At 40.0% G+C, this 20,000-nt stretch overlaps 2 protein-coding genes and 1 pseudogene across 2 annotated transcripts in view; 1 reads left to right on the top strand and 2 right to left on the bottom strand.

Moving 5' to 3' along the window:
* The window catches only part of LOC138039269 (m7GpppN-mRNA hydrolase-like), a 14,017-nt gene extending 11,429 nt beyond the window's left edge, over window positions 1–2,588 (bottom strand). Inside the window, exons 1-3 of the mRNA XM_068885480.1 lie at window positions 2,385–2,588; window positions 2,168–2,319; window positions 172–299 (exon numbers count right to left, since the gene is read on the bottom strand). Coding sequence (XP_068741581.1) covers window positions 172–299; window positions 2,168–2,319; window positions 2,385–2,554 — 450 coding nt within the window. The 5' untranslated portion in view covers window positions 2,555–2,588. The remainder of the gene's footprint in view (window positions 1–171; window positions 300–2,167; window positions 2,320–2,384) is intronic.
* Window positions 2,537–17,130, top strand: LOC138039268 (GPI ethanolamine phosphate transferase 3-like). The gene is made up of 7 exons (XM_068885478.1): window positions 2,537–2,996; window positions 3,779–4,136; window positions 5,210–5,369; window positions 11,035–12,865; window positions 14,836–14,985; window positions 15,806–16,029; window positions 16,422–17,130. Exons 1-7 carry the CDS (start codon window positions 2,582–2,584, stop codon window positions 16,635–16,637), a joined length of 3,354 nt encoding a protein of 1,117 aa, XP_068741579.1. The 5' UTR covers window positions 2,537–2,581; the 3' UTR covers window positions 16,638–17,130.
* On the bottom strand, window positions 6,705–10,571 carry LOC138038960 (tigger transposable element-derived protein 6-like; annotated as a pseudogene).
* Window positions 17,131–20,000: the final 2,870 nt, after the last annotated feature.

Raw genomic sequence — 20,000 nt, 5'->3', positions numbered from 1 at the left:
TCACCTAGGCTTGTACTGTAATAAAAAGACCAGGAGTGACAACTTTGTCAGCGGACTTGTACCATAGTCAATATCATTGTTTGTGTAGCCATGGGCCACCTTAAATAAAATGTTAGGTTTTTCCAATAGATATCTTCCTCAATTTCAATAGCATAAAGGCTTACACAATACCTTGTCTAAGTTCTGATTCAACAATATTGCTCCATAAACAGGAACGCTGTATTTATATTTTTTCCAGTTCTCGAATACTTCATCAATGTTTTCCCCACTTTTATTCAGAAATGGAAACTGTTCAAAAAGTGCTCAAGTTAAGGAAAACTGCAATTCATTAATTCATTTTTATAGCTTTTTAATGAGATAAACTAGAGAAAGGAGAAAGCATAAAAGCAGATGAGGAGTGCACACATTTCTGCACCAGTCACCAAGAAGCTGTGAAATCCCTTCCTCATCCAAAAGATTTGTTCAAATACATGTACCCATATCAAGACAGAGAAATATACAAAAAAGCTTGATTCACCGTGAAAATATTTGTGTGTATTGGCAGTTTCTGAGGGAAGATATGAAGGTGTACAATAGCATTAATAATGTCTTTAAAATCCAGCTAATACATTTTATTGAAATGAAGCTCATCTCTGGTCTAATGGCAAAGAAATCATTAACCCATTGAGTCCCAGGGGTTCCCCATTGGCGATTAAAATCGTCTGGCGTTAGACAGAGTAAAATACTAAGTACGGCTGGTTTAGGCCAGTTTAGGTGTCAAAGGGTTAACCCATTGACTCCCAGGGGTTCCCCATTGAGGCGTAAATCGTCTGGTGTTAGACAGAGTAAAATACTATTCATTTCAAGTCTGGCTGGTTTAGGCTGGTTTGGGTGTCAAAGGGTTAATATTACCTGGCATGGCTGGGTATTCTATCGAAAGAATGGTTTAAAAAATAATTAGGATAGTATGCCCACTCTCATTGGTCAACTAGCCAGTACTGAAAATACCATAATACTCTTTGTTTGTCCCTCCAAAATTTTGCAAGAGCATTGTTTCCAGTTTCTCTTGGGACCATTGTAAGTCATCTAAACAAACGGGGGAGTTGGGAGGATTCAAGACAGTTATGCAAACCCCAGACGCAGTCAAGGGTTTGCATAAATGTCGAGAATTCTCCCAACTCCCCGAGTGTTTAGATGAGGCTATGTAAACATTTAAAAACAATACTTAAATGTAAAATTTTGGAGGGACAAACAAATAGTATTATGGTATTTTTGATACTGGCTAAAACCTGTGTTTAGATAACAAAACAAAATTTCTTTCAACTTGGTTTTAAGGTTTTGAGTTTTAATGCCTTTGGATCCTAGGTTTAACTAGCATGTCATCAGTTGATATTTCGTAGATCTTACACTTTTATTAGATTAATGTTAACAGGTCTATAATTACTTTACTATTAAGTGTCACCAAATAGCAGAGGGATATTTATTTCCCCTTGGCTAGATACCTTTGACACGTTAATAAAGCCATTGATCAATTGATTGATTGAAACCCGGTTCTGTCATCACACAAATTTTGATTGGTTATATGTGTTGTCAGACACACATTTTGATTGGCTGGTAGGAAATGTAAGATTACATGTAGTGTGTATCAAGAAAATCTGTTTCAATCAAGAAGCAAAAGAAAAACAGCATTTTCCTTCATTTCTTGAATTATTTTTGAAAAATATTTTATAAAAGCAATAGGGGACTTTTTCTGTGTTTACACTAAGCCTCATCTAAACACACAGGGAGTTGGGAGAAATTTCGACAGTTATGCAAACCCTTGTTTGCATAACTGTCTCGAATTCTCCCAACTCCCCCATGTGTTTAGATGAGGCTATGCAAACACGAAAAAAAGTTCTCTATTGCTTAATTCCAGTGAAAGAACATTTTGTAAGTTAAACAGATATCTTTAAATCACCCAACGTAAACCAAACAGAAGAAGACACTGTTTACAACAAACACTCAACAATTCAATAGTCAATAAAAGAATGAAAACGTTGTTTTTACCCAGAGGATAGTGCATGATCAGAAAGCTACTATATATGTACAGTGTAAAATATTGAATATTAAGCGTACGGTTAAAATAATTATTAAAAATAATGCAATCCTTAATATGAAAATCGTATCTTTCGGAGATTCAAAAGGATATTGATTTTAGTAAAGTCTTTAAGACCACATGTTGGAAGCTCAGGATGCTCCTGTCTGTAAAAGTCAACATAAAACCAATGTGCAGTTTCGACCTGAAAGCATAATCGAACGATGTCTCTTCTTTCTTCTTCCGGGATGTTGATCAAAAACCGACTAAAAAGGAGAAATCAAATTAGGATATGGTAGTTAATGACAAAAAAATATATTTTCAAGATTACCTGCAGAGATCCTCCAGAACTGTTTGTGGAATAATAGAAGAGGAACGGAAAAAAGGAGAATCGCTCTCGATACTGTCTAACTCCAGATCGGACGCCATTTGCTTCCAGAATGGAGAGAATGAGAGAGAGCTTGGGTATGAGCTTAGCAGCCGCACAAACATAACCATCATGGCGGATAAACTTTGGTGAATCACGCGATGGGATACGGACTGAAACTTCTTGTCTTATTCTTATTCATATCATTTCTCTATGCAATAGGAATACTTTTCTTTACACGCGGTTTCCTTTTGACGCGGCTGGTCATAGACGAGTACAGCGAATGCTCCGAAAATATAAATGTTCATCTTTCTGATCGTCCACAGTCGAGCAATATCGAAGGATGTTGGTTGAAAAAGAGACACGCAAAGGCTGTGATTGTCATCATTGATGCTTTGCGTTATGATTTTGCATTATATAATGCAAGTATTAGTGAACACGAAGCGTTGCCTTACCAAAACAAGTTGACCGTTATCCGTGACGTGTTGGAAAGCACCCCTGAAAACGGAGCGCTGTTCCGTTTTGTTGCTGATCCCCCGACTACCACAATGCAGCGACTCAAGGGACTCACTACTGGTGAGATGAATACCTTAATTATGAACCTCGTATTTCCGGACCTTTTCGTTTCATACATCAATCCAAACCCTTTGCTGTTGCTAAGGTTTCAGTTCCCTTATAATTACTAATGTTAAGGTTTAATAATAGTATTTACATGTAGTGCTACATGTAGTAGACGGTTTGGGTAATTTCGGCAGTGTGCATGTCACCCCTGGTCTGTAGTCTCTATCTTACACATTCTCGTCACCAGAAGCTCGTATCTTATCTCTGCGCATGATCTGAGGCTCTGGGAAACTCTATGTAGGAGAACATGAACCGTAGGGTTCTTATAGCATAAAATTGGCTGACTCCTGATGCTAACATGGATGCATCTATCAGAGGCACTTTTCATTGTTCACAAAAACCAATGAGAAGACACTTTCTTTCAGGGTTCCCCAGAGCTCTTCTCTCCCTCAGTCATACTCAAAAGAGAAGAGCTCTGAGATTGAGATTGTATCTTCCACTATCCAATATGTAAGGCGGCATTAGAAGAAAAAGCAGACTTCCCCTGCTCACCAGCACCACCTGGTGAATAATTGTGTAAGCATCCTTACACATCTGTTTAAAATTACCTTTGTATAATGTTTCCAAACCATAACATGCACTTAATACTGTATTTAGTCAATCCCACTAGTTTTTGAAAAGAAGAGAGGCAATCAATGTGTAGGACATCAAAGTTTATCTCTTTTTTCCCCTATTTATCATTATAATGATAAAGATCTGCTAAAAACAGTAACATCTTAAAAATTTTGTTTTGTTAGGGAGTTTACCTACCTTTGTGGATGCAGGAAACAATTTTGCTGGTGTAAACATCATGGAGGACAATGTTATTTCTCAGCTGACATCGCTGGGGAAAAACATCACTTTCATGGGTGATGACACCTGGGCGAGTTTGTTCCCTGACTCGTTCCACAAGTCCTTTCCATTTCCATCTTTCAATCTCATGGATCTTCACACAGTTGATAATGGAGTGATTGCACATTTGATTCCTGAACTGAAGACCAATGACTGGCATGTGCTGATTGCTCATTTTCTAGGGGTTGATCATTGTGGACATAAGCATGGCCCTGATCATCCCAAAATGGCCTCTAAACTCAGGCAGATGAATGATGTTTTAAGGTAATACACTGTAAATGAACGAATAGCTCACCAGATTAATAGACAAATGCAACCGATTTATTTTAAGTAATTCTAAGTGGGATTTAACTACATGTATAGGATTGTGGTTCAAGTCATGTTAAAACCATTGGCCTTATAGGTACATGTATTTTGCCCAGGCACTTAGTTATTTCCCTACCCTATCCTTCTTACATGTATTTCTCAAATAACCAAACTTGATTTGCATTCATTTGTAGTGCACTGAATTACTACTCCACTGTGAAAGCACTGGACGCTAAGTAAAATTTATTTTTTGCCTATTTGCTGCATAGCTTCCATAGGGCAATGAAGTTTTAAACATAATTAGTGTCCAGCCAACTGAGTGATAACTGGAGCTCTAAGATGCTACTGTCCAAAACAATAAGTTGCAAAAATAGTGGAGACACTTTATCTTCTTTGGGCATTATTAATATTTACTTAATATCTCACACACTGCAGCCCCTCTCCTCTCCCTCCCCCCCCCCCCCCCCCCTCTTTATCAATGTTGCTAGCAATACAAAAAATGCTGAAAACTTGAACAGTCAACATTGAAAGAGTGCGGGGAAGTGGGAAAGTTTGGAAATCTAAATCCAGCGAGTATTGAAAGCTAGAAAAGGTGTTTTTCTTAACGGGAATGTCTCACCAATTTTTGAAACCTGTGTAGGACTGGTGAGAAGGTCGTAGGTTAATGACTCCTGCAAAGGAACGCTGAGACTTTTTCCAAGTACCCTAAGTCACCATCAACAAGACTCATCTGTCCATTTCATTACCAGGGTTAACAACTACGGTTAACTTCATCAAAAAAATATAGGGAGGATATTATTACGGTGACTAATATACAAATGTACTTGGTGTAGTGTAAAAAATTAAATTAATTGTCACCAGAACCAAGTTCAGTGGCCCTGATATAGCTCCTACAAGTCTCATATAGCTCAGTCTTACAGCATCCGAAGTGTGGGTTTGACTCTGGCAAAGTACTCACGCATTTTTTCTGAGTCAGTCCCTGGGTCACCATATCAGTACTGCTCTCAAATTGGGATGTGTTGTTTATGTAGGTCTGTGATAGAAACGCTTGATGATGACACAGTATTGTTTGTAATGGGTGACCATGGCATGACACGCACTGGTGACCATGGTGGTGCTAGTGATGATGAGGTGGATTCTGCCCTTTTTGTTTATTCACCAAAGCCTTTAAACACTTGTTCTGGAACAATGGTGAGTAGCTGTACCATATATCATTTTCAGTCAATAGAGGTAGTTCTGTTAAAGTGGTACTTTGATAAACAAAATCACTTATTTTGTTCAAATTTTGAAAGTGTGTTTGTTTAACACCTGCGTGGCAATATTTTTGATTTTTATCCAAAGGCTGTTTACTTTGACTGTAAGTTTTGGATTTCATGGTCCACTATTACTCACATTCAAAACTGACCGACTGGACCTCAGACGGTTGGATCTAGGCAAAAGGGAGGTCATTCACTCAATAGCTTAAAATGTCGGTGTGTAAACTCAGTTTAGTATGTACAGTGAAACCACTATTAAGCAGACACCTCTGAGACCTTCCCAAGTTTCCGCTTAATAGAGGTTTGTAAAAATTGCACAATGTTTGTTAACGATTAACATTCGACGGCTACTCTGTACTGTGATAAAGTTCCATTTTGTTAAGGAAGCTATCCAGAGTTCAAGTTCAATACCTTTCATTACCAATTTTAATTAGTTTTTTTAATTTAATTTGTTATTTCTTAAAGTAATCATAAATTGAAGGTTGTTTCTGGTTTCGAATATAACTATTTCCTGAAGCAGATCTGTTGATTTAGACAGGACCAGCGAAAGCTTTTCATTCCCTTTATACATGTATCTTGCAAATTCCAGCAGCTTTTCGGCCATTTCTAGCGCTTCCCGGACGGAGTTTATTTCCGGTGCCTTCTCTTCCTCGTCATCCACACATAGCGCTTTCGCACCAATTTCTTCTGGTATTTCTGGGTCTTCATCATTTTGAACCAAAACGTCCTCACTCACTTTTGTTCTCCATTCTGGGTCAGAGGGATCTACGATCCCGGAACAAACTTCAAGGTCGTCGTCACAACAAACAAATTCTTGCGCTGGACAAGAAGCAGTGAGAGAATTCACCAGAAGTTGCAAGCTTGACAGTTCTTTGCCTTCAAAAGGGTCATCCTCGTCCTCCTCCACTTCGGCCTCAGGATATAGGCCAGTACGCTTGAAACATTTAATGACTGTATCACTGGAAACTTCGTCCCATGCCTGTTTTCCCCATTCAATGGACATCAGCAGATCGACGGATTTGACAATCTCACTTGCATTACTGGATCCATTGACTTTGCTGCAAACATGACGTAAAAGGCGCTTCTTGTATTTACATTTCCAGCTTGCGATGATTCCGCTGTCAAGTGGCTGTGTCTTTTGGGCAAAAACTTTAGGGTGATGTTCGAAAATTTCCCCTCGAGATTTGTGGAGTGGCAAGGCGCGTTATCCAGAAAGAGCAAAATTTTCCTTTGCCTTCGCTGTAAGCGTTGGTTTAATGAGCTAAGAATGTTATCCATAATATCGTTAGTCATCCACGCCTTCTTGCTGCTAAAATAGTAGCATCCATATGGCCGTTTCCTGTCGTTCAGATGTTTGAAACAACGAGGCTGAACAGCATGGCCAATAATTAAGAGATCTTCTTTTCCACCTGCAGCATTCACAAAAAATGCCCAAGTGTTTCTTTTCTTGGACTGCTTGCCGCCACTGCATCTCTTACCTTTTTCACTGAGGCTAACGTCTGGAAGACCCTTCCAAAAGCACCCAGTCTCGTCCATGTACCAGACGTTCTCTGGCTTCCATCCCTTAATCAGTTCTTTGGATCGTTCTTTCCAGCTCTTTATAGTGTTTGTGGACTGGCATCTGCTTCCTCTCCGGCAACGGTCATTGTAGAAATGTTGTGTGCATTTTTGAAACGTTCTAAACATCCATTGGAAGCAACAAAACCATCAACATTTAGCTTTCCAGCTATTACTAAGGCTTCCTCTTGGAGCATTGTCCCAGAGACTGGAATATTAGAGGACCTGCAAAGACAATACCACGCCCAGACCGCCTCGTTGACGTCTGCGTACTTTCCAGATCTTTGCCGTTTTAACCCCTTTCTTTGGTTGTTTTCATATGCCTCTAGAATTTCCTGTTTCTTCTTTATGATGCTTTGTATTTGGGTTTTGCCGACACCAAACTTTTTAGCAAGCTTTCGGTAGCCCCATGTGGGATTGTCCTTTGCAAACTGTATTATTTCATGTCGCCTCTCCAATGTCAGGCAGGTTCTGTTGCTGCTGGGGTTACAGCTTTTATTCTTTGACGGCTTTGCAGAAGAGGAGTTTGATGATGATGATGATGTAGTGGACTAAATGGCTTCAGTTGCGATTTCCGACTTCAGATTTCTCTTGAACACGCAGAGCACGGGACACAGAATGCTACGCAATGTCCTGCTTTCCATCCTGGCTCATCCTCCGATGCAGCTACATGGCAACTACTTCTGCGATTACACACAGGCTTAGCACATTTGAGACATCGATAAGTCGTGTTCTCTTTACAGTTCCAACAAGCCAACTGAGATTTCATCGAACGTCAGAAAACAGCACAGTCCGAGAAGTTTGATACTGTTAAAAAACATCAGTCAGGGGCATGTAACACAGTAAGAAGATTACATCATGATCATGTTGACCTTTGCCCCTGCCAAACATACCCGCCCGAGTGATAGACTCATACCACTCACTGTCCAAACAAAAGATTTTGCCCGTTTAACCTCTCATTCAATGTGAGGCTGGACGGGCAAAGACAATACAAAGACAGAACCTTTATTCCCCAAGGACTTCAAAATGGCTGCCGAGTGATAAAGGTGAATTGTTTGGTAAAAATAGCACTAAATATAGTTTAGTAAAAGTAGTTGGTTCACTTCAACTTAGCAAGATTGAGACAAGTAACGATGTTCTACGAGTTCAATCGTTCCTGAGAGAGTACCACGAGTACAAAGAAATATGGGAACCTAAAATTGGCCAAAAAGCGATGTTAATGCGAGAACCCGTACGCAAAACCAATCGGACTCTAATGCAGACGCAGTGGTAGGTTGTGTTGCAAGTGACACCATGGCGAGGAAGCCACGAAACCACTCAAATACCCCCAACGAGTTTGATCCCGGACACGAAGAAGTAATTGGGCATCTTCCTAAGCTAATGGCACTGCACGTGACAAAGTTTTTGAAGAGACCGACAAATTCTGGCAAATGTAACAGTTACGGGGAAAAGAGTAAACCGAGGTGCCGGATATGGCTTAGAGCTTCCCTGGAGATAAGTTTTCATGATTGTGTTTTCACTAGGCCGATTAACGAGCTGAACATTCTTTCTAGGTGTTTGTTTCCAGACCGACATTTACTAGTTAAACTTGAAATCTGTTTTCACTGTGAAATTTAACCTGAAATTCCAGCCGTTTACTCAGCAGATTCAAATTACAACAGCGCGCAACTTTGAAAAAATGGCCAATTAGGACATCAGCTTCGGTTAACAGATCCTCGGTCGGACTGTTCTAGCTGCTTTCGCCAGTACTTGGGGAAGATGCGGGTGAAGATGCTGAAGATGGCATAAATTGTGGAGCATTTGTGCTCAAAAGCGGGTACTGCGGGTTCTGCATGCCGCCACCGTGAAATAAGTAAGGTCCTGGCCGAGGAACTGAGGGATGTAATGAGGCCGGAAGAATTGTGAATCGGAACGGGAAAGTATTACGAGTGAAAAAAGCACTGTTTGCAAAGTGAACCACGAAGTGAGCGCGAGCGTCTGGAAAATATTTGCCAGCTCTCGATTTAGCAGGCATCTGTCACTACGGGCAATGTGATTGGCTGCGGCATTTACCAGGACAATTTATACCATCTCGCGAGGTAGTATAACTTTGCGGGAATTTCCGGTCATAAAGGCGAGATAATCCCTTGTTTTTTCTTGTGAAAACAGCTTGCATTTTTAACTCGCTAAACTTAGCACGAACTGTTTTCACTGTACTTACGGACTTTTCCGACTTTAACTAGTCAAAGTTGTCTTAGTGAAAACACAACCCATGTGAGTGGCTAAAGAAAAAATTAGCCAAAGAAGGATTTGATTGTGAATAGCTGCGCTGTACTTTGTGCAAGACTTTTGGGTGAACTTTTGATCGCGGATGACAATTATCCTGCCGGATATCGGTCTAATCGACTGTTTATTGACAGCTAAATGCATTGATTTGTTATTATTAATCGACTGCAGTATTTCACGCACGTAATCCAATAATATACATTGTCAATTCAGTCCGGTGTCCGCTTAATAGAGGTTTTTAACAATAGAAATTAGCCAAATAAAATTTATATTAGTGTCCGCGTCCGCTTAATAAAGGTGTCCGCTGAATAGGGGTTCATTATAAAGGGAAATATAAGACGTTAATTTCGGGACCCACCTTAGTGTCCCCTTAATAGAGGGTGTCTACTTAATTGGGGGTCTGAAAGCCTGAAACTCCCGTGCTGCATATTAATTCAGTCGCGGGTAAACGCATTGCATTCTTAAACTAGTTTGACGTCATTTCTTCTTCGATCTAGCTCTCTCAAGATATTAAACTTAGTAATGGCGGACCATTAATTAAATGGGAAAATTCCAGTTAAAATAAACAAGTTCCTTTTCGAAATTAAGGCTTGAAACTTGGGTCATTTAATGTTTAGTTAAAGAGATTTGATTTTTTGATCATAGCACCACTTTAAATGTGTTGCACCATTTCAACCGCAAGCTGAATGACCTTTGATTCATCCCAACAGTTTCCATTGAGGCCCACACATTAATCAAGGGGAATAAGTATAACTGCATACTTAGAGAGAGGCTCATTCCAACTCTTGGATAGTGTGAATTTCAGTAAATTTGTTTTGAGATGCCTAAGAAACAAAGTTTTTCCGGAGCCCTTCGGGCTTCCAGCGTAGCCCGACACATTTTTTCAAGAGCCCAGAATTGAAAAGTGAGGATGAATCACCTTATGATTAGTTAAGCGCCCATTCCGGCTACTCGTTCAGAAATTTTGTCGCCCGAGCTCGCAAGTAAGGTGCCCCAGACGACCATTAGGCAGCAGCCTTGAGATGATTTAGATGATAATAAGAACTCCTAAATGGCAACAAGCTTGTTACCCCATTACACACAGCTATTTTGTTGCATTCCAATGAGTGCACATGACATCATTTAACGAAATTTTACTTCTGGGTCATGGACATCTAAAAGTAAGCTCATAAAAGTCGCAAATCCAAGGGAAGTCTCCCTCTGTTTCTTTACTTTCTCTTGCTTCGATAAATAAATGAGCTCAAGAAAGACTGACAATGGCAGCAACTAGAATATCAATAAGCAGTGACTCATTTATTCTGCCATATTCCTGCATGTCCAGCAACTGAATTGCCCAAATCCTTGACAAAATCTCAGTGAGCTCTTTTCACATTGTTGTTTAATTGGAGAAGACCATATAAATATTGTACCACATGTAGGGCAACGGGTTTTTTTTGTGAATTGTATTGTTTCGTGGCATTGTGTCATCGTCTCCACAGTTCTCTTCTTGTGTGCAGAAACAGGGATACCAGCTGAGGTGGTGATGACCACTTTGCTGGGTGTGTTGAAAACAAAGACACCAAAACACCCCAAGACTAGAAAAAAAAGAAAGTTAACCAAAACCCTAAAGCAAAAAGGTGGTTTTTAGGCCTACGGTTAGCCAAATTGAAGGTTTGGGGCTACTTTCTTTGTTTTCGAGGCTTAGGGTTTTCTAAACACCCCACTTTGCTGTTTTGCAAATTGGTCTGCATTAAGTTCAGAGTTTGTATTTATTTGTGTGTGTTTGTGTTTTTTGATAGAATAGTACCATCACAATTTCGCAAATTGACTGGGTCCCAACGTTCTCTCTTCTTCTTGGTATTCCAATCCCTTTTGCCAACCTGGGTACAATCATACCCGACCTGTTCTGTCAACGTGCTGCCTCACAATCACAAGTGGTTACCACAAATAGCAAGAAACATGCCATTATTCGGCAAGTCTTGGATCAAATACAGAGATGTGCAGCATTTGAATTAAACGCCAAACAAGTGCACAAATACCTCACTCAGTACACCGCAGTCTCTGGAGAGATTCCAAGGGACACATTTCAAGAACTGGAGGCAACATTACAAAAAGGAAGTACATTTTTGTCAGAAACTAAACACCAGCTAGTTAAATTTGGAGGTCACAGCAAACTGATTGAGAAAGCTTCAATGGAAGATCTAGAGAATCTTAAAGAATCGTTCAGCAAAACTGAACGTCATTTTCTTGCTTATCTGTCAGGAGCAAAAACTCTGTGTCGGTCTTTGTGGGCAAAATTTGACTTCAACTTGATTTTTGTTGGTATCTTTGTGCTGTTTATTGGTATTGCTGTGGGAGTTTCAGCACGATTGGAGATCGAAGTACATTTAGCACACATGGCGTTAATTACTGTAGTTGGTCTTGGTGTCGCTTCCGTAGTAACCTCTTTCATGTCCAATTTTCTAGTTGTAGTTCTTTCATTTTTTGTTGGTGTGCTTATTCTTGGCGTGTGTCAAAGTGGTTTGAGACGAACAATCAAAAGCACACATGCCACAGCTCGCAGCTTTCTTATTCAGCTTTCAGTGGACGGTATTTTAGCACTAGTTTTGTTTTTCTTTCAGTGTGCATCCATGTTTTCAAACAGTTTTGTAGTGCACGAAGACAAAATTCTCTGCTTTTTCATCCAAGCCTTAGTTACAATCAAATGTCTTCAAATTCTTTGGAAGAGTGTAGTATGCGAAAACATTAAGCTAAAGACGAGACAGAATCTTAAGAAGTCGAGTAAAAAAGACAATAAGAAATCCATTATGAAAGGATTTCTTCTGAAATTATCATTTGCTTGGCTAACATTTGAATTTGCAAACAGAACTGCAGTGTTATTGAGAGCTTGTCGTGAAGAACATGCAGTGTACTGCACACCATCGGAATTTCTCAAGCCTTTGTCTGCTTTAACAGAAAATGCATCCTCCGCAAGTCATCGGTTTATTTTATCGCTGTTATTTACAGGAATGATTCCGTTCTCCATATGGCAATGGCTTCTTTACCAAGGAAATTTAAATGGACGATCGTTTGTAGTACTGAGTGTGAAATTCGCTCTTCCAGCATCGTTCGTCCTAATGTCTGTGCACTGGGCCTTGCAGACTTTGCCGCAGGAGATGAGCTCCCTTTTTCCGGAAGTTAATATGTGGCAACAGATCATCCTTCCTCAGATGGTGTACTGGCTTTGTATAGCGACAGTAGCGTGTTTTGTATATTCACCTCTCTGCATATACACGGTCATCCGAGGCAGAAGACACTCTATCGACGAAGCAGTGCAATCCCTTCAGGGCGCTAAGGACAGCTTTAAAATGATTCACTTACTAGTGAAAGAAGTAAAACAGAACTGGAATGATTTGAACGAAAATGGTGCAAAAGATGATCAAAATACCCCACTTGTTTATGGACTGGCAACGGTGTATTCGTCATCGTTACTGGTGTTCTTTCTCGCCGTTGCGATACCTCTTATGATGTTGCTTGGTAGTGGAATGTCCTTTTCTGTTGTTGTCATCTGCGTTCAGATGTTCCTGTTGCTCGAGATTCAAGGCATTTGTCACGATGTCCGGTCAGGGAGTGGTGACATCTTTGGCACAGGTTTGTACTCAAGGTTGAAGTAAGAGTAGTAATTTATGTAAATGCTTTGTTTTCATGGTGGAAATGCACACTTAGCTATCAAGCTAGTTCACAGGCACCCCACTTTTAATAATCTGAAAGAAACTACTCAAACTTAACAGAAACATGGTTAAGAACCAGGGACACCAAAAGTCAATTTTTGGAAAATATCTGTTCGGAAGACGATTTGAGATCTAGACTTGTCGGAACATTTCTTGTAAAATTTGTTGCTTGCCTGCCTTTCCTAGGATTTTAGAACATCTGAAAATGGTTATAATTGACCATTTTTAACGGATTTTTACCCTAAAAAGGTCACCTAGAATTTTCGGGAGCCCTTTGTTTTGGCAGAAATTTTCGAAAAGGTAAGGTTTGATCCCTATAATTTTCGGGTCACTAGACATTCAGTTAGGAAATCCGAACAGATGAAAATTTTTTTGGGGGATAAAAATATGCCGCCTATGTCTACCGTTTAAATACTAAAATACGTTTAACGATGGTATGTTTAAGTGGTTTTGAACTATATTCTCGTTGGGTGCCCCTGAAGAACCCCAGCTGGCAGGAGGCAACCAGTTGGCTATTTACAAAGCGTGGTAGAGTTGAATCCGGGACAACCGGAAACAAATTCAAACCAGAGGTTAGAATGAGATTTGAACCCGGGGCAGCCGCATGCAAACCCAACTCCATAACCAATGAACCACGCCCCCTCCTATAAAAGCTGTTTATTTAAACAAAGCTAACAACTTACTTCCTTTTTACCCCACACGCAGCTCTTAAACTAGACGTAGCACACTTCTATATATTTTTAGAAAACAGTCCTAAGAAAATACGCGCGCTGATTGGTTAAAAATCGTGTTTCTATAACTCGATGGAGACACAGAACTAGCACGAGCTGTTGACGTAGTGATGGCGCGAGCAAAGAGAATTTACATTTTGATAATTAGAGTTAACAAGTTGTTTTCCTTTTTCTCGTCGCGTTGTTTTCTAAAAGAAATAGAAAACATGTAATCCTTGTTTCTATCGAGTTATAGAAACACTCGTGAAAGTTTGGGAGAACTCGAAAAAGCTGTGGAAACAATCGCCTGCGGCTCGTGTTCCCACATCATTTCTCGTTCTCCCAAACTTTCACTCGTGTTTGTATAACTCGATAGAAACACGGTACATGTTTTCTATTTCTTAAATGTCATCAGGAGTGATCCAAAGTTATCACAAGAGTCCCTTTATATGTTTACCAATTGGCTAAAAAGGGAAAGGACGTGCGCCTAATATAGATAGCTTCCTTTTCTTTTAATAAGATGCAAATAGGTGTCAGATGAAAGGCCTCCAGCATCGCGGTTCAAAGGAGCTTAAGCGGCGTTGAGGCGCTCAGCTTCCAAAACGGCGTCGATGGCACCACTGGTCGGTGGTGATAATTCTAAATTATCCCTCGCATTTGTTCGGTTAGTTTGATTTGCATGCTCCCACAACGCAAGCAAGAAACTTCTTAATCCACTTTTAATAACTGCAAATCCACAACAAGGAAGGGCTGTTTAGAAAGAAAGAGCGCGATGCGTCAAGAGAAAAAATGATACGTCGGGAGACCAACCAACCTCTATGTTGGTCTCATCATTTGTTATAGACTTTGAGCCAAGTCGCTCTTACTTATTTTAGCAGAATATTGAGTAATAGTTATGCGCAATGCATGGCCTCGATCTGTCACGATCAGTGAGTTTTCCGCAGTTAAACATAGTAGTTTTTCAAAACGTCGGGCTAAGATGGTTTCGATTTAACCTAGCTTACCATATGCATACTAGGCCTTTTTGTTAAAATTGTTCACAATGCTGATCAAAACGTTGTTTGTAGTCCTTTATCGCTCTCTAAAGTTGTTTACTTTCTTAGCGTACTGAAAGTTAAGTAGGTGGCCATCATGGGGTTCAAATTTGACCGATGCTTTCTGATATTTGAACATTCAACAGAACCGTCTTGGAGCATGGTTACGCTGTGGTATCTTCTGTCCTCCTATTACTTTTATTGCACAGGACACCAAGCCACTCTGCCGGCAATTCGTTTCGAAGCGGCATTTGTTGGCTTCCCCGCTGGAGACGTGGAAAATGTTGTTTTCCCAGGTAATGTGGGAGTGTGCATTTAAGAAAATCTTATTTACCATCTGGTTTTTTTTTTGTGATCAGGACACACTTATTCATCGAATCTCCATTTTCTTTTTTCGTTAAGAATAACTTCATTTTCTTGTCATTCACTCACTTGCGAGTCGGTCCCTCGTACTCAAAACCAGTTGTAATAAGGATTATAAAGCTGTCAAACAAGCTTTCATTGATAATTACAGTGGCACTGTTCATTTTAGGAAGTTAGGAAGGCTACCCACTTGCTTAAGTTTGAGTGGAGTTAATCTTCGGTAGGTTAATTCGAATATCAATTTTAAAAACAGGGGAATCCTTTTTTCGTTAAAACAAGTATTCCGTTGTATATTTTGTGCATACTATATAGCAGTATAATTGGAGCAGTTTTCGCTTCAAAGCTTCTTAAATCCAGAGAGGAAACTGTGGTACTGTGTACCGGTGTGGGGATCAATTTGGTGTCAATTGGGTTCGTGTGGTGAAGTGATTGCCAAGAACAGATTCAAGTGCTGATAGCGATGATCTCTCTAAACGAAATTATGTTGCACAAAATGTCAAATGTCTTGAAATGCACGAAATTAGAAGCAAGCCGATTTTGATAGCGTCTCTCTCTTCAACTTCACATTATCTCGAGACACGGATGATAAATGTGTCCCCCCAACTCTGCTCCTTAGCCGGGGAAGCACGGACATTTGCGGAAACCCCGATCTAAAAATAGCCATAATGCTGACGCTGAACTTGGTGTTGTAAATAGGACGTTTCATTGCAATCATGATTATTTTCTTTTTCTTTTCCATTTTATTTAATGTAGGTCTTCTTGTTGTTCTCAACACTTTTGCCGCCCCAGTCCTTTTTGCTATTAGTCTTCCACTCCTACTTTTTTGGACGCAAATACCAAACCGATTGCTGGGGACTGGTAATAAAACCTCCCGCCAATCAAGCAAAGGAGAGTTTGACTGGATTGAGGCCCCTGATCTGTTGAGGACCCGGCTGTTCCGCCTCATTCTCATGTACCATACACTTCATTCCATTAAGGTGGGTTATCACTTTTCTGCGCATTCGAAAACCTTTCTTAGAAGTCAGTGTTGTTTGATGTATTCATGGCATTAATTTTTTGCGGTTTTTAGATTTGCTTGCACTTAAGGCAAAAGCCTTGGTTTCTTTTCCAAGGTTACGTGTCATTTCTTCCTTTTACCAAACTCTTTCCCAGGGATTTTCTCTGCCAAGAGATTGCAAACTCTTCCCAGGCATTTTTTTGCTGAGAGTTCAACTCAACTTTATTCCAACTTTAAAATACAAGTTGGGGTAGTTTGCCCCGCAAATAGCTGAGAAGCTAGTCGAGGCGGGGCAAAGTATAAGAAATAAGCCAGAAAGCTGTGGGAAAGAATTCGACCTTTCTCTTGAATATAATGCAAGATTTCTTACAGTTTTTAGCGGTTTGCTGTTCTGCCACTCTACATCGGCGTCATCTGATGGTTTGGAAAATTTTCGCCCCGCGTTTTGTGTTCGAGGGAGTGTCCTTTATGGTGACTACCGTCGTGTTAGCTACCAGTTTTCTCGCGGTTCTAAGGGTGGATCAAGCCTTGCGCAACTGGTTCAAAACTCTGGAGACATCTTACGAGGGGAAATCAAAGAACAGATAACGAACTAGCAACTTGTATCATCAAATTCTGTAGTCAATTGGAGTCTAGCCGATTCCTTATGCTACGTTCACACGGTACCGGACTTCATTTTATATCAGTTGAAAGATTTGACCTGGAATTTTGTTGACGGGGAACCGTGCAAAATTTTATGCTCTTTTTACGCGTAAGTGACCAACCGGGTTAAAGTTTAAACCGTGTCAATGGTTCAACCATCGGCACTTGCACCTAGCATGTGAAAATTCGCCCGGTTCCGTGTGAAAGTAGGCAAATATAAATTTTTTAGTCTTATGAATTATTGGGCCTATCTTCAATAGTCATTGAGTCAGTCAATAAACATCTTATTGCAGTTTCTCCACTGACGGGAAGAGGCTTTTAACTCTTTACTTTCACTGTAATTTCCAGGCAAGAAATTCGTCGCTTTTTCTCTCTGTTTTTCATATCAGCTCTAATCTTGTATGTTCCCTGAAATATAAAAAAGACACTTTAAAGCGAATTTAACAGCACTAAATTGTGAGTAATTCTCTGTCTTTTATTCTCTCAGATTGTACGCACGCTACGCTAAATTTGAAGTTTCAAGTTATTTATGTGAAACTGTTTGAATCTTGCAAGCAACTATTTCGAAAACCAATATAAGATTTATTTGTTTTTCGCCCCTTGGCTTCAACTACTTTCCTTTCCAGCGCGCCTGATTGCCCCTCTGACAGCGTTACCGAAGGAGGCAAAGAAGTCTACTATGATATGCGTTCCACACCTATGGCATAAAGGCCTCCTGCCAAAACCATTTCAAGATTTGTTTCACTATGCTGGTAATCATCAGTCATTCCTAATGTATAGATTTAGCCAAGCTCAAAAGCTGAGCTCCCGTGCCATTTATTCTTACAATAAGATCCTGGCATGAGCCTGCGATCCAATCGAAAACCAGAAGAAAGCTGACCTCGATGAGCTTTAAACGTAAGCCCGAGATATGGTCATGTGATACTGGTCAGCGGGTACCTTGTTTTGACAGGTGTCAATTAACCATAACATGGATGTCCAATATCAAACATGTTCCCGCCAATAAAAGGGTTGCAAACAAATCAAAAGTTCGCACTAATTTTGGAAAGCAAACAATGGCTTATAACGGAGGCTCTTCGTTGTAAAAGCATTCCTAATATGAAAGATCTCGATGTGTTCAATTTATCAAAAACCTTATTTACTGCCCGAGCAGCATTCTTTTAGCCTATCCTAGGCCAACGTTTCCGAAAACGTAACCCCCAGAAAACCGAGCTGAAGATTTCGCGTGCAGTACGCATGCTGAATACTTAGGCGCGTTCGATTGACCCTATTCCGGTCAATCGAATGCACCCTTAATTGAAAGCTGAGCCAACCAGTGTTCGGACACGTACTAAGGTAGCAGATCGCGCGTGACACCCAGTCCTTTCACGTGTGATTGACATGATACGTCAATCATCTTTTGCGCTCAGATTATGGCGGGAAACAAAGAAAAGCGATGTTAGCGGTTTTAGAATTAAATATAGTTATCTTCACCGAGACCTTAATTATGTACGTTTTCACGCGACGTCATCACCGCAATGATGGTGGACGAAAACAAATATCTCTCATTACCTTCTTTTGTTCGTCCACCAGAAGTCGTACATTTCTCTATTATTATTGGTGTCCCTAGAGGTGGTTGAAAACGTCCTATTATATATTCATTAATGATCTGTTGACTGACTCGAAAACCTCTCGGTTACTTTAGTTTCCAGGCTCAAATAGTTCCTCATTTTTCAATATAATTAATGCACAAGAGCAAGTAAAGATGATTTGATTTGATTTTCCCAGCCCCGCAATGGGATACAAAATGGAAACCAAATTCGCTACATAGTTTGAAAGAAAAGAGAACCGACCGGCTGCAGACCCAAAAGAAATTACAAAAGAAATATTATTATTACCAACTGCGGATTTTTACATGTTAATTCCGAAAAACCGTCTAACAAAAAAACCCAGAATTTCCAATGTATTTTGCTGCTACTGATTGACTCGTAGTATCTTCCAAGAAACCGGTCAGAAGGCGTTGTGATACTGTATCACTCAAATATTGTTCTTTCATTTACATTCCTCTTTCCCTGTGATATCACATCTTTTTTTATTTTTGATACGAAATTTCTTATCTTTGAAGATATCAAACTTTCTTTTTACAGAAAATAAAATGCTTGCTTTAAGTTTACTCTTAGCCATGTTGTGAAGGCTTCGGGGTTTTTTTCCTCGGTTTCCGGAAACGGTTTTGATCGACCCAATTCATTAACTCTTACTACAACTTGCCCATTCCAGAGCCTTAACCGCGAAAGCCAAACTCAAGAAAACGAAGATCTGGACGAAAGTCATAGTTGCCAACCGCTTGTGGAAGAATCCAAACAAAGGCAGATTCATTTCCGAGGGGCTTCATTTATAACATATAACACATGGCAAAATCAATATGGAGAGAAAAAAAAACAATACGGAGATAAAAGCTTACCAGTCTTACTTAAGTTTTACCAGCTCTCAGCCAATCAGAAAATATTTTTGTCCGGAACGCTATGGCGGTAATTACCAAAAACAAACCCGCCAATCACTGGCACGTGCTATAGACCTCTTTCATAATGGCGGCCAAATAGAATATTCTTTTGTTTCAATGCTAATAAGCCCTTTTAACCTCGCTACGACGAGCAAATTTCAAAAGAATATTTGTTTTAAAACGAGGGCAGTAGGTCTAATTAACATAAATACAAAAGAATGTAAAAGTGTTCGCCATTTATGAAAGTGGTCTATTGTAACATTAGTGAGCTTACGCAACAGGACGGCTGGAAGACTCAGAACGGCAGAATGAGGAAAAAATGTCGCGTAAGATCGGGAATGCACCGTCTCGCGCTACATTGTTTCGCCAGTCTGCCGTCCTGAGTCTTCCAGCCGTCCTGTTGCGTAAGCTCGCTATTACTGCCGTGCGGTAATGTTACTGAGTGGGACGCCAATGATTTTTTGAAATCTTAGAAAAAAGGCAATAGAAATTTCCAGAGAGGCTACAAAGTCAATAATTAAAAATGTGTCCAACTGACAAATAAAAGTGTGCGCCCAAAGTTTTCAATTAATTGTCGTGAAATTGGCTCGATGCTAAAACCGGTTTGATTGGTCTCTGACATCACCAGTAAGGCTGTTAAAATGAACACTTAAACGATATTAATTCAGGGATGAAAATGATGCCAGAATGTCACAAAAATAGTAACAAATGACAACATGACAAATGCCGAGTTTCGAAAATTAAATATCTTTTCCTCTTATTTTTGCGTAAAATTCCTCGGATACAAAGAATGTCATTTGCTCGAACCGCCCGCGATTTTTTAACACCGC

The sequence above is a fragment of the Montipora capricornis genome, chromosome 2 (assembly GCF_036669925.1).
Source record: "Montipora capricornis isolate CH-2021 chromosome 2, ASM3666992v2, whole genome shotgun sequence".
NCBI lineage: Eukaryota > Metazoa > Cnidaria > Anthozoa > Scleractinia > Acroporidae > Montipora > Montipora capricornis.
Note: the sequence above shows the minus strand (reverse complement) of the source record. Positions and strands in the feature narration are given on the sequence as shown.

Bases quoted from the DNA above. Each gene is read 5' to 3' on its own strand.
- LOC138039268 (XM_068885478.1), top strand. From the start codon at position 2,582: ATGGGATACGGACTGAAACTTCTTGTCTTATTCTTATTCATATCATTT. The intron at 2,997-3,778 runs GTGAGATGAATA...TTGTTTTGTTAG, and splicing joins ACTCAAGGGACTCACTACTG to GGAGTTTACCTACCTTTGTG. The intron at 16,030-16,421 runs GTGGGTTATCAC...GATTTCTTACAG, and splicing joins ATACACTTCATTCCATTAAG to TTTTTAGCGGTTTGCTGTTC.